We start from the raw sequence: 19,239 nt of genomic DNA, 5'->3' as shown, positions 1-19,239 counted from the left end.
TGCATTTTTATCAAAACGCTGGGAATACGGTTGAAGATACAAAAAAAGTGTTAGGAACAAAGTTGTAGAAAATTAAATTCCCTACAAAAAAGTCCGCGACACCACATTTCCTACAGTTTAGGCTTAAATTAACTTTATGTTACTTGACCTCCGGTAAAATAAAACAAATCCGTCGCTTGAACGTTTTTGAACGTCTTTTGGGCCTAAACCGTTCAAGATAGGGATATGGTATTGCGAACTTTTTTAAAGAGAATTTAATTCTTTACAACTTTCTTTCAAACATTTTTCTTGTATCTTTAACCGTATTCGCAACGTCTTGAAAAGTACGAGCCGACGCGCAAATTTTAAATTTTAATTATATTTTTCTCATGTCTCTTATAAAGATATCCTCAGTTTTTCTCAGTCAAAGCTCAACATTTCTGCTTTTTTTCCCAAGTAATTAGTGACGCCGAAGCGCCCTCATTCAAACTCCACCGCACTATTGCTTTGGGTTCCGAAAATGCTCGCTTCCTAACTTATAGTCCTCCGTAGCATTGACTTGAATTATTTTAAAACTGAACCTAGTGTTATGCGATGTTCGGAAAAAAACTCAGTGTATGTTAACTTTGATCTTCTAACATGGCACAGTAATTACAGATTCACTCTGAATAAAGTCTTTGAAGGCTTCAGGTGTGCCATTATGTAGGTAAAACGTGGAGTAAACAACTTAATGGTGCTTCACAAAATTCAGATCGCAAAGAACTGTACTTGTGATATATCTAAATGGGCGATTTTGCGAGTTTAACACCGATATTAGGGCCCAAGTGGGATTTTTTCTTCCGATTGGTTGCCTCCAGATAATTGGTTGCAAACGGAGCTAACTCCAGATAAAAGGCTGAATTTTTGTACAAAAAAATCATGTAAAGACCTCAGAACATTTTGCTTAAAACTAAACGACTCTCGCAAGACAAGGTAAAGTTTAAGACCTGGTTCAAGCTGCGCTCATGCATTATCCAGGCCTCTAATAAAACTCCAGTCGTATGTAACGTTTTATTTTAAAACGTACGCCGCCACCCATCCAATTATTACCTCCTTGTTGGAATTTTTCGCGTAATTAGAGCCGCATTGTCGTTGGATTTTCCCAAAGTTAAATAAATTCACGCCGGAAATTCGATGCACAAGCATTGGCGATATCACGTTCCAAACACACAATAGAAAAATGTCGCTGCTCTACTTTAGCGCCCATTGTCGAGTCTATTTTAGGTTGATTGAAGCGGAAATGTTACAACGAGACTTGGAATTATAAGCACAAACATAGGTTTTTAATAAAAACGCCTTTATTCAGTGATTTGTGAGGAAGCTTGCCACTTTTGTGTACAGGCGACTAAGCAAAGTTGGAACGGTTACGATCGCTGTTACAAACTATTACCAGCGATATTTACCTCGAAACTTCCAACGAGTTTATAGTTTATGTCGCAAATAAAAACACAACCACAACTTTTTTCATCAGCTATGAAAAACAAACAAGTATTTAATTAAACAAAATGTGCCCAATTACCGACGCTCGAACCGTTTTAATAATAAATAACACTGTGCGAAGTGGTCGTCCCCCGAGAGACACCTTGTATCGATTGGAATAAATTCTAGTAACGACAGTTTAATTATTATAATTTATATCGGAATGCTGATTAGTGAACTGTTAATTTCAGCTGCTAATCCGGGCTAAATTGTGGTACTGGCGGGCTTTACCATTTTTTTTAAATTAGGTTTAAAGTGTTTTATTTATTAGGCATTGACCCTAATCTTTGGATTTCTTCCACTGACGTTATCTCGTAATTCCGGGAAAATATCAACGAAGGGATAAAGCGTGTTCTTAATCCGGTGAAATAACACAACGAGATAAAAATTTACTAGTTTGTGTGTGAAAGCTTAAAAGAGAAATACGATTTTTGTTGTGCAGCAAATTAATCCCCAATTGATTGTTTACGCTTAAATAATGTATGAATCAGCAATTCATTCATCAAAACTAGTCACTTTGTAAGAAATTGATTCGGAATGTTAGTACATTAGAGCAGTGATCAATCATCGTTAAGTTCCCGATTAAGAAATGACCATTTCAGTCTATGAATTCGCAAACCCACTTTACATTCGTGTTTTGTTGCGAAAATATCGACAAAACATTCAACTCGACGACTCCTTAATCAAATTACTCCCAGCGGACTGTGCTTTTCGAAAGTGGTCGTTTTTAAATGACGTCATTAGGCCAAAAATGGAGCGAATCGCTAGACGATGATGAATGGAGGAGAAACGCGTCCCAGGAAGACAGTTTAACGTGATGGATGGCAACGCAGCCTCCAAATAGAGGATCTAAACGGCTTTACCTATTCCTCACTTGTTTTAAGGATTTGCCAAGGTTTATCGGGATACCAGGTGTGGGCCACGAAAAACTAACGCCGGTTTTGCGGCCAAGGGGAAAATCAAAAATGGTGGATGCGCCGGGAAATAAATTAATTATCACGCGCAATTTTTCAGAGATTTTCTTAAAACTCGAAATAAATTTGTTTTGTTAAAAATGGAAATATTTGACACCTTTTTCATGTCTCCTACATAAAATAATTAAATTTTGTACTCATAGCCTTTAGGTAGCTATGGATTTTCCCACATTGTGGAGTCAACAATGGCTAGGGACATTTATTAGGTTGGTATCGCTACCGTTAAGGTGGAAACGTTTATTTTTTAATTAAAATCTACAATGTCGGTTTAGAAAAAATAATAATTACAATTACAATAAATAAAATAAAGAAATTTAAAATCAAAATTAGCAATTTTGGCTACGTAAATATTTTTTATTTCAAAATAAATGAATATAAAACTAAAAAAACAAGAAAATTCTGAAAAACTAAACGACTAAAAAACTGAGAAACTAAAAAAAACTATAGCACTGGAAAAGAGAAATACTAATAAATTGAAACATTAGATTTTGAATAAGTGACTGAAAAGATAAAAAACTTAGACTAGGATACAAACAACTAAAAAACAATAAGTTTAAAATTCTGTAGATCTAAGTGACCGAAAGAGAGATAACTAAAAAATTATGAAACTGCAAAGTAGGAACATTAATATAATAAGACAGTAAAGCCACGAAAAACTGAAAAGTTGAAGAAATAAATAATATGATATTCTATGGGAAAATTAAGAAACTAAAAAGCCGAAATAATAATAAAATAACTATGAAATTGAAAAATTTGGTGTAATGATTTTAAGCAAAATACTAATAAAAAAATTGAAAAAAAAAGTTGTTTTTTCAATTAGGAAGGTTAAACACAACTGCAGGATGTTAAAATAACCCCATTTAAGATACTACTCAATTAAAGAATTTAGAAAAAATAAAGAGGGTTTCAAATATTTCCATTTTTAGCAAAACAAATTCATTTCGTCAAAAATGATTTATACAGGTATTTTCTGGCAATAATATCTTCAACAAAAAAACGAAAACTGATAGCTCATCATATTTTATCCATTTAATGGTTATTTTTATTTAATAGGCAAACCTATTGGTGCATTTTAAGTATTTGGCTCAGCTTAGCACTGTTTAATTATCGTTTTTATTTTATAGGCAAACTTATCGTCACCGTCACAATTTTCTATGCTAATTGGGTCGTTACTATAATTACTATTATAACAATAATTAGAATTATGATTATTTTGCCTATATAAAAAAGCGAAAAAAATGTTTAGTTTGTAGGATGAAGTCCGAGCGGTCATAATTTTTTTTTATTTATATCTTAATTTAATGGTAGTTTGTTTTTTTTTACTTTTCGTCATAGATTAGCATGTAGATAATTAGGGTAATTAGTCAGTAAAGTTCCGAAAAAACCCCGAGACTTTTATTTCGAGAAACATAAACACTTGAGCCTAATTTATTAGCTAGTCAGGGTGACAAGCAGACCACCCCAAGTCGACCGTGAGAAAGACGCCTTCGAATATGCAATTTTGCATATGAGTTTTTAGTTTTCACCCACACTTTAGAGGGGTAGTGTGAGCTAGAGTCAGTTCCAAGTTAGAGTGACTTAAAGTAATTGCTTAAGTGAATCAAGGTGAGTTATCACTGAGTAATCCCAGTTTGTTGGTGTGTGAGGTTTTTCAATCCAATAAGGTGTAGAGATTTATGATAATTACCATATCAACGGTAGGGTGAGTTGTTCAATCATTATTTTAATTGCTGCGGTGTTGATATTTATAATTGTTGATAACGTTCATCAGAAACCTGCGTGAGTATTGAGTACAATATCAAACTGAAGTTGAATTAATGCGCTATTCATCAGTTGATAGTTTATTTAATTGGTTGATACTAAAGTTGGTGATATTTGATGAGAATGATATTGAATTGAGAGTTGACGAACTATGAATAAGATTGAGTTGAGCCCCGACATGTCGAGCTAAACTTTGTTAGTCTGTCTATCCTTAATTAATCCACGGTTAAGCTTGAGGCGGGGCGGCGCTCGAAAATGCCCATTGCACGCCGAGATTAACCCAACAGGGGACGCTGGAGGGTCGCGGCGTCGCGAGGCCTCCAGGTCTGGTTTATGTTTATTTGTGGACGCGGGGGATCACTAGGCAGCCGCGTTCATTGCACCCCCAGGTCTAGGTTGCAGAATAGGTCGTGGGGAGAGCGCTGGAAGGTGATCATTGCACTTGCTCGTTGGTCCGTGAGACGGCTTCGGCTATGAGGTTAAGGGACTTGTTCACCACCTGCACTATGAAGAGGGCTTCCATTGCACGCTCAGGGCTATGTGTGATTAGCAGTTGAGCAGGTTAGCCAAAAAGGTGTTCATTGCACTGCCCGGAACCGCCCCTGAGATACGGCTGCGGCCATGAGGTTTATAGGGACTTGTTCACCACCTGCACTATGAAGAGGGCCTCCATTGCACGCTTAGGGCTATGTTTGATTAGCGGCTGAGCAGGTTGGCCAAAAAGGTGATCATTGCACTGCCCGGAACCGCCCCCTTTTTATGTTGGTCATAGGCGAGTACCATGAACATAATATCCATTGCACGCTTGGTGTTGAATGACCTGCGGGTCTCGAAGTAGACGCTGGACGGATATTACCGGGGTACTCATTGCACAACCTAAGACAAGTGGTGGATGACAAGGCAGCGTTGCCTATTGCACGTCAGAACCGCGAGGTGGTCTCTCGATTGCTGCTGATCCAGAGACAAGCGGGCTGGATGGTATCTATGAGCAAAGGGGTAACCCGTTGCCTGGTTTTCCCTATGCTCCTGGAGTCCTATTGACCAGGACTGCGACTGTTAACCTTTTGAACCCCTTGGACAGAGCTCAACCGATTCTATTCGAATTACATATTTTATTGATGGTAGATTTGCATAATTATTTTGGGTTAACGACTGTTACATTTATTGGTTCACAAATGGCGATTGTGGACGTCTCACTCTGATGGACTGGATTACTCACACCTCCATTTTATTTTTCAGACTTTGTCTTAACTAAAATTGATGACCTGACCCCGACACCTCGGCACCAGCTCTCCTGACAGGATTATTTAAAGTGGTTGAGTACTTTCAAAGTTAGTAAAGTAGTGAGTTGCTAAAATTGCCGCCGGTCCAAAGATTTTCCTGATATTTGATAAGCATATGTTTGTAATTTGCGATAATTAGGCTTCTGTACAAAAATCGGTTCATCGAAGGCCATTGTAATGGATTTTGCACGTGTTCAAATTAGCTGTTATTTTGCGTTTCAAAAATGGCCCTACAAGTTATAGTACGTTTGTTCTTGGAGAAGAAGAAAATGCATTCCAAAAAAACCTCTTTGGTGAAATTTGTGGTGGCGGTTGTGGTTTGGACTTCCGTCTTTTATGTGGCTTCTGCAGTTCCATCAAAAAGTATGTATTATATAATTCTATGAAAATAATTTTTATTTTTTATCCCTTTGTAGGGGCACTATTGCCCGACTAATTCTAACGAAAACATTCGTCAGAAAACATACGGGTCTTATTTGACATGTGTTTGAGAAAAAATACAAAAGCTATTCGATAGTGCAAACTGTGTTTTCTTCTGTGCTTAAACCCTCAAAATCAGTCGCACGCCCCGAATGAGATAATTGTCGAAAATTGAAACGGTCGCAGCGTTCGCAACGGAAATCAAAGAAATTCAATTAGAGTCAGCAAACCGGTGCAAAAATTTCCATTAGCGATCGATCGAGGTGGAATTCATAAACAAGTAGAGAGGAGCTCAGTACACACATTTCGTTAGCATATACAAAAAGCTGCTAATATACACGCAGAGTAAACAAACACAGCTCCGAGTCAGATATGAATATCTACTTCGTCTCACGGCTTCAATTCGTGTTATTTTTACACACACACGCATCCGCCTCCTTAACCTTCCTCGTTTCGGGAAACTTCATTTATTTAAAGCGAACTTGACCCCATGATTTAGTAATCCGTTAAATAAAACATTGCGCCAAGATGGCAAAGCCGTAAGGAGCGCGATGAAATTAGACCTACTCTTGTTGGACAAAGTAAATTTCTTCTCAAATTTTTTTAAACGGAAAACGACGCTTAATAATGCTAATCGAGTTTGCATAATAGGCAAGAGGCGGCGGAATTGGGTGGCGATTGGCGGTTTGGAGCAACAAGCAAAAGGGAGAGTTCACTGGGCTTTTCAGGCCCGAGATGTGAAGCCATCCGGACAAATTACTCACACACTAGCGACCAACGGGAAATTCAACACGAGTTTAAGTCCAGGAATTAAACTACACATCTCCAACAAAACCTAAAAGTTATGGTGCATAATTAAAACGGCTAGAAAATTGCATTTTCTAAATTTACCTATTTTTCCATTTATTTGCAATTTTCTCGAGGACTTTACGTCGGAGAACAATGATCTTTTTTAAAAAAGATAGATAAATAAAAGAGCTTTCCAACGATAGTACACTTCATGGGATTATCTCTAATAGTTCCGGAATTTGTTTTCACCTCTTTGAAGGTAAGTTTGTTACTCAGGAAATTTGAGCAAAAAAATTGAAAATTTTAAATCTCATGAACAGTTGGTATAATACAGAAAATGAACCGCTGAATCCAATGGAACAAACCGCAGTGCTCTACGACTTTTAGTTTTCGAGTTATGAATTTTTTTAATGAATAAAATTTTTCACTGACATATAGCTACCCTAAATTTAGGCAAAAAATTTTAAATTTTTAATTCTTGTGAAAAATCGATATAATATGTAAAATGAGCCGTAGAATTCAATCGAACAAACAGCAATGCTCTACGACTTTTAGTTTTTTTTTATGAATTTTTTTAGTGAAAAACTTTGATCGCCTCTGTAGCCGGAACCGTTGCCCGGAACGGCTCCGGGTTTGGTCGAAAAAATAGATAAAATTAAGCGCTATCAGATGGTTTTTTGTTCGTTGCTCTAAGTCTTACAGTTTCCGAGAAAAACGCAAAAAAAGGTTTCCATTTTCACTTTTTTTCAATTTTCAATCGTCAATTACGGCGAAACTTTTAAAGATATCGAGAAACGGAAAAATAGAGGATAACCGGAATAAAAAACTCTACAAAATGGCATAGGACTTAAGGCGATATCTCGCAAAAAAAAATTCAATTTTCAAACGCCGATTACGGCCAAACTAAAAGAGCTAGAAGAAAACGGTTTGTTCGATCGTAAAGAGCACATCAAAACCTATAAGATAGAATAGGTTTCATTTGATTTTGAGACACTTTAAAAATTGACCGATTTTGAGGAGGGGGTGTTAACTTTTTTTAATTTTTTCTTATTTTCTCATTTACGGCTAAACTATTGTAAAAAGTGGAACTGTTTTAATCCATACGTATGCAAAATGATCCGGGGAATCGATTGGCATCGAGAAAATTGCCAAATTCCCAACAGTTTTTTAGTTAAGAATTTTTTAAAATTTTACCAATTTTTGCATTTAGCAGCAATTTGTTCGAAAACTATTAGTCGAAGAACAATAATCTTTTTTGAAAAAAATAGATAATTTAAAGAGCTTTCCAACGATAATACACTTCATGGGGTTATCTCTAATAGTTCCGGAGCTATTGCTCGAGAAATGTTCCGGGTACCCAAAACCGACAAAAACTGCGACGAAAATTGAAAAAATCAAACATCAAAAAATCGAACATTTGGACTTTTTGTGGACTTTTAACAACTTTTGTGGGTTGTTAAGACATGTAGAAATCCATAAAAATTTGGTGGAGTTAGTTTAAAAAAAAATTTTTTTTCACCTCTTTGAAGGTAAGTAAGTATGTTACTCAGGAAATTTGAGCAAGAAAAATGAAAATTTTAAATCTCGTGAAAAGTTAGTATAATACAGAAAATGAGCCGCTGAATTCAATGGAACAAACCGCATTGCTCTACGACTTTTAGTTTTTGAGATATGATTTTTTTTAGGGTAAAACTGTACCTGGAACCGTTGCCCTTTCAACTTTTTGGTATTTTTAAGGAACGTAGAGAATTTTAAAGACATAGTAAAGTGCATAAAACTTTGCTAAAGCGACGAACGTCAGGTCTAGTGTGAATAAATCATGCCATATTATTAGATAATTAAAGTTTTTCCAATTTTCTTCCCAAGTCGGTCACCCACCAGCCGGCTTTTTTGCCCCATTTCCGACCAGTGATTGATGTCCGGAAAGGTGTATCATCCAAACCATCTGTTGATACCTATCATACGTTGAATAATTGAGCGCAATTTCTCAATTCGGGGAGAATAATGGCTAGGTTTCCACCTTTCTTTTAACAATGGCGCAGTTTGATAATTAAATTAATCGCATCGCTTCGAGTGAAAAATCAGCGGTTCGAAGCTGTGTTTACTTTCGCAAGGACGGACCAAGAATTTTTAATCACAATTCAAGTGAAAGCAAAATAAACACAAGTAATTAACCCAAAAATTGAAGCGGTTTAATGGCACAATGATGGACAAGTTGTTTACTACTAAAACAATGACTTGGGTTTACATTTCAATGCAGCCAAGCCTTTATGAAAGGTCAGCGGTTTTTCACGCTGATGCTCACACGCTCAAATATTTACCAGTTATTGATGTTTCCCATCGCAAAGAAAACACAACTAAAAATCAATGAATTATTAAAATGTTTGGCTGGTGTAGCACTGCGTGTTCGGAACGAAAATCACCAATTATCTTCACTATCATTAAAACAATAACCAGAACAAAATCATTATTTTATTTTTTATTTCTGGCAAACAACTTTGATTAATTCTAAATTTGCGGCCTGCCTCCGGTTGAACCTTTGAGAGGCAATTAATTAAGTGCCCCAAATTCGGCCGTCTATCACTGCGTTCTGTTGATTTTTTTTATCACTCTGTGCAGGTCGGTAAACAGAGCAAATTAAAATCCGTTTTTTGTGGCATTTTTGTGTTTGTGCGACTTTTCAATTTTAATCAGTCAAACAAAATCCCATTTCTTTCTTTGGAATTTTCGGGCCAGGTTCGGCGTCCAGGTCCGGTTCGGCGTGAGTTGGCCCCCGTAGGTGTCCGCATGTATGTTTAATACGTCTATATATAGGACGCAGCGCTAGGCAGGTGAGTTCAGGAGAGGCTGGATCAATATTACCTGGCCGTCGTTCCAGCATCCAGACTGGCGCTCAACGGCCTATACCCTGTTGCTCTTCCACTGATAACAGCTCGTTTTGTTGGCCCAAATTGATTAAGCGTCTTATCGGCGACGCAAGGAACTCCACAATTGTTTAAAATAAAACACATGAAACGTGACACCACGACAGATTGATCGCTGCTGTAATTTTATACTAAAAGCTTTCTCACAGTTTTGTGACAGCGACCGGACAAAAACGTTATTTTGCGAAATATTTACAAAAATAAATAACGTTCTCTACACGCTCTTTGTACTATCAATTTGTAATTAAAGGGTACAAGTATCGAACTCGCTCGCCCGACCGGTAATTAATGTTAGTAGAGAGGGTGAACCTATCATTGTAAATTACAAATTTCAACCGCCGCAACAGCAGCGACTCGCCAAAAACTCGCCAACAAAGGAAAAATATTTGCTGCGTTTCAACAAATACGAGAGTTTCTTATTCAAAAATAAATCTAACGAAAAAAAACGAAATAATGTTGTTTTCACTCCTTTTTTTTATTAAAAATTAGAAAGACAGTAAGAATAACTAAAAGAGTGATAAAATAAAGAACTATACAGGGTGCTGCATTTTGAATGTCCGAATAGGGGACATTATACAGGCACATTTTACACAGAATTTAGTAATTTTATCAGCGTTTTTTTCTAATCAATTGCTTAGCTAATAACATAAAGTTGTATTTTTTCAAATAGGAATCATAGTTGGCTATGACATTTTCAAAAAGCTTATTTTTTTCTGAACTGAAAACAATATAAACACAGTTTGATATTTTATATACTTTTGATGAAAAAATATATTTAAAATATTTGGAAGTAGTTGGCCATGGAAAAATTATTTCACAGAAAAGATAGAAATTTTGTGATTGGTTACTAAAGTAGTGCTGTTTTTGAATTAATTAGTGTTTAAAAAAATCATTAAATTAAAAATAACTTGTTGAGTAACACATTTTTCATAGTTTTAATTCAAAATCTAAAATTTTTTCATGGCCTACTATAAAAAAGCGATATGTTATATTTTTTAATATTTAAAAAGAATGTATTACGCAAATAGACATATCAAATCAGAGAAAATAAGCATTTCAAAAATATCACAGCCTCCTATGATTCATATTAAAAAAAAAATAAACTTTATTTTATTATAGTTAAACATAACATTATTAAATTTTCTGGACAAAAGTGTCTATATAATGTTTTTGTTTCAAATGTGTATATTTTATATTAAGGAAGATATGTTTTTTTAAGGTTTCGCTAAAATGTCAACTTTTGTTTATAAGTCGAAAACAAAAGACGATAGCGGGATGCGGTTTTGGTTAAAATTATTTTGTCAAAAAATGGACCCGAGAATGTGTCACTTGTTTTCCTTTAAACCTTTTAGTTTTGGAGATCCCCTATTCGGTCATAGAAAATGCAGCACCCTGTAGAACTGCAAATCCTAAAATCCGGTCTCTAGTTATTATTTATTTTATTCTTAGATTGTACGCAAGTTAAGTTCAAATTCTCGAAAAATAAATTAGTAAAACTATCGGGAAAATTGCTGAAGGCAAATTTTAGCTCAAAATCTCAAAGTAATGTAGGTGGTGATTTTTTAACGTTTTATTTAACGAAAAAGAAACAGTCTGAGAAAGTCTCAGCTGGGATGCCCTGAAGTATGCCAAGCATTTATTAATTCATCTTGTTTTATTACAAGTTATCTTGACGTTTCTCCTTGATGTGTCGATTTATCCAAAATAATAAATCGCCTCTCGCTTTCGTAACGAATTTCACGAGCACGAAAAAAATCCAATTTTTTCAACGTTACGACTACTGGCCGGAATAATTAGCCAATTTCTTGGCTTTTAATTGTCACGAATGCGCTGAAAAAACGCAATAATGTCGAGTCCTGGCCTGCACTAAATAATATCCAAGTCTGCAAATATTCCATTAGCCCGGGCCCGATTTTGATGAAACCGAGTGAAATTTTAATGTATCCGCAGATTCCACAGCATCTTTTATTAATGTGACGCACAGTTTCGAAAATTTTTCAGTGAAAGCTGGCAAAGAGTCAACAAGTGCGGACGCCCCTGACCCCAATTTTCAATTACCTTCGTCCTTTCCGGGCGCCTACCACTAGTGCCTTAAGCCCATTCCGGATCTTTTAGCTTTGTGCTTCCCCGAATTGCTTTTTGATGTTAGTTAATACAGCGAAAACCGCAGACTTCCGCTTTTAATATGGATGGCTGCTTGTTTATTAAATCTGCACATTTTTACCGTGTCTTAATCTTTGAATTTTTTGTTTTGGGAACGCCTACGCTGATGCTGCCATGATGAATGGAGCAGTTTTTGTTATATTTACACTTGGTGTATGACAGCTTGTGTCAACAAATTCTTAAAATAAAATACGTGGCCATTCACAGTTCGACTGCGAATTTATAACTAGCTTAATTAGGTTTTTGTTGAAAAGACCTACTCTAACGAAATATTTTAATGAATGTTGCTGCACAAATAGAACGTGAAGTTGGAAACTAAGCCAAGTTCCACAATTTGTTAATTATTATTTAACCGCATTTCTAAGCGCTAACTACAGTTTGCTATTGTTGGGGTGTTATAGACAAACACTCAAGTTCGCAAATGTACTTCAACAATTTTTTTAATAGTGTTAGAAGATTACTGTTGAAAGAAATAGAATTTATTTCACTAGAAATATTAAAATTTTTGAAATACGGATAACAAAAGACTAGGATATGAAACTAAGTACAAATAAAACGTTCCTGTCCTCGATAGTTCCGTTATTGTCGCCAGAGAGCGCAGTACGTAAGTTTTCAGAGCAATTAATTTAAAAAAATGATTTTATTTGTATAACGGTTAATACAAGACATACAAAAAATACAGGCAGATAGAGTATTAAATTCTCAATAATAAGACATAAACACAATGTAAAAATTTTTTCGTAAACTATATTTTAAAAAATTTTAAACTTTTACCAATTTGCACACCGCCGCATATTTTTCAAAACGCTGCGAAAACGGTAACAGATACAAGAAAAATGTTGGAAAAAAAGTTGTAGAGAATTAAATTTCGTACAAAAAAGTCAGCGACACCATATTTCCATCTTCTACAGTTTAGGTATAAATTAACTTTCTGTTACTTAACCACCGGTAAAATGAAACGAATCGGTCGCTCGAGGGACTTTGATCGCCTGTGGGGCCTAAACCGTTGATGGTAAAAATATGGTTTCGCGGACTTTTTTAAAGAAAATTCAATTCTCTACAACTTTCTTCCAAACATTTTTCTTGTATCTTTAATCGTATTCGCAGCGTCTTGAAAAATACGAAACGAAACGCAAACTTTAAATTTTGAATAATTTTTTTCTCATGGTTTTTATAAAAATTTTAGTCGTCAGTTTTTCTCAGTTTATTAAGAATGCAAAGCTCAACATTCCTGCATTTTTTCCAAGTAAATAGTGCTTTGGTTGAATTTAAATAAATTTAAAACGGTTTGGCGCAGAGACGGTATGACGCTCAAAACGCCCTCATTTTTACTCTCCCGTACTATTTCTTTAGGTTCAGAAAATTCTGGTATTTTGTCTCCTAAGTTATAGTCCTCCGTAGTGAAAACAAAACAGAAAAAAAAACAATGGGTATTTGTTTAATTTTTTGGAAGCACGGACCAAAGCTTTATTAATGGATTTTAACATACAAAAAAATCTGAAGCTTGAAATTATTGGAAATTTCAAACAAATTAATACTAAATTTATTTAAAAAAATATGGAAGAATGAAGAAATATTTTTGCTGATGCTGATGGATTAATTATTTTCTGCAAATGGCTCAAATTAAACGGCACTTTATTCGTCCCGTTTTATCTTTTTGCGTGTGATTAGCATAATCCGATAAATCTCGCTGTCAGAATCACAACAGGCAATTGAAGTGTCGTTATCGGGCACATAATGCGTCCTCCGAAAGTTAATATATCCTTGTGACACGTTCCGTTCCGGCATATGGCGGCGCTGGTAATCCCCGGAACACAACATAATTCCGGGTTATAATAAATAATCTCTTCGTGAGCAGCGCCAACAAAATACATATTATAGAAGGGCACATGCGTTCAACAAGTAGAGCTGTCGACACACCGAAACCATTCAGGAAAACCGCCCTCATTCCATTGTTTCGACCGTTGACAGCATAATAATTGAAAAAGTTTTAGGTGTTTTAATGAAAATGTCGAGAACGGACGGAAATAGACTGGGCGTAAGTGAAACAGATGCGGCTTCAAAGGGGTTTAAGAACCCTCCAAAAGCAGAAAAGATGACGCTCCAAGTAAATGGATCAAAGGCCCACTCAGGGCAAAATCTCAATATACTACCACACTTGAAAAAATTATTAAATTCTAACGTACAAAAAAATAAAACAGTGAAATTCAATGAAGCATCGGCAAGGCTTGCTTGACTTGATTTACGAGAAGGAAACGCGTTTGTTTGTCGACAGATGCTCGAAACGTCGGCTGAGGTTCCGGTTACATATCCTCGTAACTACACAGAGAGATATTCGGTATAAACATCGCCAGCAATTAATTTAGATCGCTGTATTTGCATCAGAGATGATATATTTGTGATTTTGCACGTCAGCCAGTTCGCTTAATTGGAAATGTGACAGCTGCTGGTCGTTGACCTCGCTGCCAACCGCCAAACTTCAATTCCCTAGTTTTTTATGGCGTGGTTAATTAGACCCGTCCAAAGTATTTAAGCTTGCAACCGGGTAAACAAGGAACAATTCAATTAATATCCGAATAATAAATCACCTTCATTAATCTTAGGCCCAAATATCCCATTTGAGCGCCTGCTGCTAAAAACTGCCATAAATCCAAATCTGGAAAGTCTAGCATGATGTTTTAACCATCATCCAGTCATAAATTTACAGCTAATCCTAAAAACTGGAAACCGTTTTATTTATTTTTTCGATCGATTTGCAACAAGTTTTAGTTTCTGGCTTGGACGAAATGACGCCACAATAAAATACACTTTGCGATAGAATTTTTAGCTTTATCGTTTTCGTTGAAAGCCGCAATTAAACGAAACGACCAATTTTCATGCGTAAAAATAAGATTTTAATTGGGGATTGCACCACTGGTGCCAGGTTATAAATTTTTCGCGAGTGCGAGTTTTTTAATTGAAACACTCGGCTTATCTGTTTCTATTAAAAATTGAAGTGAACAGATCGCGCTTAATGAAATGTCTACAAAGCAGGAATTAAACTTTTTTCGAGTAAGGCTCTTCAAATTTGCTTCAAGGATTCAGCGTAATTGTTAACTTGTCGAATTAGACGAAACTGTGTATTTTACCACATCTTTAACCCAGTTTTTTGCACATCAAGGAAGTCAGTGTTGACTCCTCAAATTTTTTGTTTATGTTTTATGATCAAAAGTATTTGCCGGGTGGATAAACAGGAAGCGAATTTTGCACAAATATTTCGGACCAAATTCGGGGCGATATGTGCCTTGGAAAAAATCTTACTAATATATTTTTTCTTATACTTAAAAGTGATTTCTAGTGCTAGTTTAAAACAGCAATGTCTTGAAACAAAAAATTTTGCTAGCATCAAAATTACGTTTTTTCTATAGCAGATGTTAAACTATTTCTTTATCAACTCTTTTGAGTAGATAAAATAGCAGTTTAACCGTAATGGGAAATAAAAATTTACAAATTTCAACAACAAACTCTATTTACTCTTAAACTTGAAGTCCGGCTTTAGAAAAAAAAGATTTTATACACGACGATAAAGATTGTGTGTCTACTCGTGAAGTCCACCTTTTCATTCGTATATAAACAATCTCTTTTTCGTCTTGTATAATATAAAAAAACAACTATTATTTGAATTTATTATTTTTAGAGATTTTAATCAAAAAACATCACTTGTTTTTAGATGACACAACAAATAGCAATTTTTTTCAGCTACTTAACAGTAACAAATTAATTTATTAGTAAATTAATTTTAATTATAAGGAATTGGAGAAAAATTCTGAAAAAATTCACAGATGCGATTATTAGTTTTTGAAATATGGTAAAAATGTACTTTTACTAGAATCACCCTGTATGTACATGCGATTTAAAATTTAAAACTTGATTTTAAAACGGCACAAAAAAACCGAAAATATAGGAAAAACTGAGAAATAAAAATAACAATTTGGATTTTTCCGCTTAATACAGGTTTAGAGTTTCGAATTCACTTTCTGACGAAAAATTTGGTATTGGACTTGGTCACAATTTAGTTCCGGTTTGAATAACAGGAACCGAATTTTTCGTGACAAATTGAAAGCCAGCTTGATCGAATTTAGTTGGGGAATTAGTCGCGAAAGTACGACATGGTAATAAACATTAAATATCTTGGACTTGTGCCAAGTGCAGTAAAGCATTTCCTTTCGTTGTTGAGTCGGATGTTACCACGTTAAATAATTGAAGCTCGAGGGAAATTACTCCATATTTAAGGTCAAGGGATATTAATACACCCAGCTGGTAACCTTTGCGTAATAATAATAAAAAACTGAAGCGAAATGTTCTATCCGCGGTTTTAACTAGAGGTCTTGCCTTATTCCTAGCAAATTGCGTTAATAAAGTAAAGGATATGGGTTGGAGATGAGTGCCAGACACCAACTCCTGGGCCTCGTGGTCTGTGACAGATATCTTAGAGCAATCGGCGCTATTCCAGGGTACGGAAGATTGGGGTCGACTTCAATCCCCGATCCTGACCCTGACTCCGACTCTGGAACAGAGGAAAATCCGATAAATCAATTTATTTACTCGCAAAACTTTAGATTAAAATATCATACAGGTGCGGGAATAAATTCCAGGTCGGTATTTTTAGACACTTTATTTGCACTAAAACCTTCGCTGTAAATCAAACTTCTGGGGTAATTTTGGATACACTTGTTTGACATCATAAGCATACAGACGGTGAGTAATGGATTCTACTCTGGTCAGTGTAGTTGAGAGTGCAATAATTGTTTCATCAGACAGCTCGAAATTTTGTGTTTTGACGACAAATAATCTTTCAATCAATATTTAATTTTCCGTTTGGTGGAACGATCTGGAGACTTAAACTAAACCGACTTTTTCCATTAATGTTATTGCCGTAATGGGCGCAGGAACAAGGGAACAAGCGAGCTTTACTCATTCGGAAATGGCCGATTGTACAGGCTGTTCCGTATAAACCCCACATAGATGTAATGAAAGTTGTAACTTTCTTATTTTAAATGGAAAGCTGTGTTTTTACTGCGTTTTTGGATTAGTTACCTAAGTTTAACCGTTTTCGAAATATTTACGATTTTTTGAAAATTTTTGGATTTGCACCTGTCACTTAAAAAATCGGTAACTCTTCTAGATTTAGAGATTTTGACATAATATTTGGAGAGTTAAAAGAAAAAGCCTATATCTGTTCTCCAGTGTGTTCAAAATTGGAAAATAAGTTAATAAACCCAAAGATTTTAAGGTTAAGTTTGAACAACTTCAACTACCCATAACTTAATTTTTTCAAATGGGATGTCCCAATTTTTATTTTACGAAATGGAGGAGAATTTTCTTCTGCATTGATCTGTATTAACACTCCCTATACCTATCTGTAATAATTTTCGAGTTATGTTGTTTTTTTAACATTCTTATTAACCACAGCTATTTTTGCATAGTTGGCCATAAAACATTTCTGATTAAACAAACGACAAACTGTTCAAAATTGTTTTGTCCGTCCTGTAAAAACAAAACAAAATCAATTAAAAAACTTTAATTTCTCACTTTTTTTTCGTTTCCATGGCAACCTATGAGAAAAAGCCTATAGCTAATCATTTTTCAATTTCAACAAAAATTTATTGTAACTTGAAAACTTATAAACATAAGTATAGGGAATGGTAATACAGATCGATGCAGAATTAAATTCTCTTCGATTTAGTGAAATAAAACTTGTGGCATTTCATTTGAAAAAAATGAGTTATAGGTACTTAAAGTTCTGAAAACTTAACTTTAAACATTTGGTGTTTGTTATTCTTTTTTAGAAATTTTAAAACACCAAAGGAAAGACCTAGGCTTCCTCTTTCAAATGAGCTAAAAAATGTTTCCGAATTTTAAAAAATGGCAAAGTTATCGTTTTTTGAACTGTAAGGTGCAAATTCAAAAAAAAATCAAAAACCTTAAATATTTCGTAAACGGCAAAATTTAGGTATAGAGAAGGCTTATAAAAACTACCTTAAAATAACTTCATTTAAAATAAGCAATTTGTTAGCGACTTCCGCTACCGGAAGCGTCACCATCTTGAAAATATTTTCATTGAGCAGGACCTACGAGATTATGGTTGCATACAAATTTTCAGACGACTATCATTATTAGAACTACCAACACTTTCAACGTGGGATGTAGACGCTACACCCTGTATATGCCTTTGATGTTTCTCCTCAACACTATGGGGAAGCTAATATTTCTATTTTTTAAGCTAATTCTTTGTCAAAACTTTGCTTTCCCAGATTCAAATCGCGCCCAACGAAAGTTACTTTGTTATCGTACAAGTTCAAAACTTTCATCACTTACAATAACATCAAGGCCTTATCGGTCCTAACAAATCACCGGCACGTCTGTCACGAGAATCATTGATCCTTTGTAAGTTTTCTGAAACGGCTGGGTCTATTGACATGGCAGGAAGGTCGCTTTTAGGGTTAAAAGGATGCTGAATTTACATGTGTGTGAAAATATAACGAGCCCATTGCTATTTTCTAATCTTAATGTAAAATAAATCGTGCGCTGGTAATCTTTCGTGCAGCGAAATTTGAAATTCAAATTACAATGAATGGAAAATATGTGTTGTGCCATGTAATATTAGATCGACGGCACCAACAATAATTTCTTGTGTCTTTCAGGCGAAATCGGAGAGCTTTTAACCGTTATTAAAGCATAAAGTTTATTGTAATTTCTCTCGGATAATAACAATAAAAGCGTTTTGCTTCCGTACGAATATATGGCTAGACTACTTTGTGCAAGGATTAGTAATTGTTACGGGTTGCACACTTCACTAATTACGGCTTAATACCGATATTAAATTTCAGCGGATAGGTAATACGGCTTCCAGGACGAGAACAAATACGAACAAGGATACTTTCATTAATTAATTACGCTCAGGTGATTACAGCAGCAAAATATTTGCTCAAATTACCAATAAAAATTGCTTTAATTCGATCGAATAAATACAAATTGTATTACTGTTAACACACGGCTAATCGATAAAATAATTAGTTTTTTGTGGACGTGAAAGTGAGTGTGTTATTAAAAATTGAAATGCAATTAAAGGTGAAACGGTTCGTTCTTTGGCTGTTTTATTTTAAACGTTGCATTAAAAATAAACCGTGTTTATTCGAGCTGATATTTGCTCTAAATCATTCATTCGCACTGGCATCGGCATTCAAACGCCCTGTCAGAGCTTCTTTTTTGATTAAATTTAGTCCGTGCTGGATTAAATGAACACTCACTGTTTGAAAATACAAAATTCATCTCTTGTAATTTCAATTATGCACAGCTGAGAGGAGAGTTAAGAATGATAAGAATAAAGTATTGATTTAGTTTGTTGTCATTTTAGTTCGTACTCGCTTGTGCACTCCGGAATAATTC

At 35.1% G+C, this 19,239-nt stretch overlaps 1 protein-coding gene and 1 long non-coding RNA gene across 6 annotated transcripts in view; one reads left to right on the top strand and one right to left on the bottom strand.

The window, feature by feature from the left end:
- Positions 1-19,239, bottom strand: part of LOC103314138 (voltage-dependent T-type calcium channel subunit alpha-1G) — a 59,720-nt gene that overhangs the window by 38,575 nt on the left and 1,906 nt on the right. For all 5 annotated transcript variants that reach the window (XM_064357647.1, XM_064357646.1, XM_064357650.1 and 2 more), the window contains exon 2: positions 16,223-16,357. In XM_064357647.1, the coding sequence (XP_064213717.1) occupies positions 16,223-16,357 (135 nt within the window). The remainder of the gene's footprint in view (positions 1-16,222; positions 16,358-19,239) is intronic.
- On the top strand, positions 3,840-6,038 carry LOC107398574 (uncharacterized). The gene is made up of 3 exons (XR_001575375.2): positions 3,840-4,076; positions 5,472-5,878; positions 5,932-6,038. It is a non-coding gene; the product is annotated as an uncharacterized LOC107398574 (long non-coding RNA).

Source organism: Tribolium castaneum, chromosome 6, assembly GCF_031307605.1.
Source record: "Tribolium castaneum strain GA2 chromosome 6, icTriCast1.1, whole genome shotgun sequence".
Taxonomy (NCBI): Eukaryota; Metazoa; Arthropoda; class Insecta; order Coleoptera; family Tenebrionidae; genus Tribolium; species Tribolium castaneum.
The sequence above is the reverse complement of the archived record's forward strand: the minus strand, read 5'-3'. Positions and strand labels throughout refer to the sequence as shown.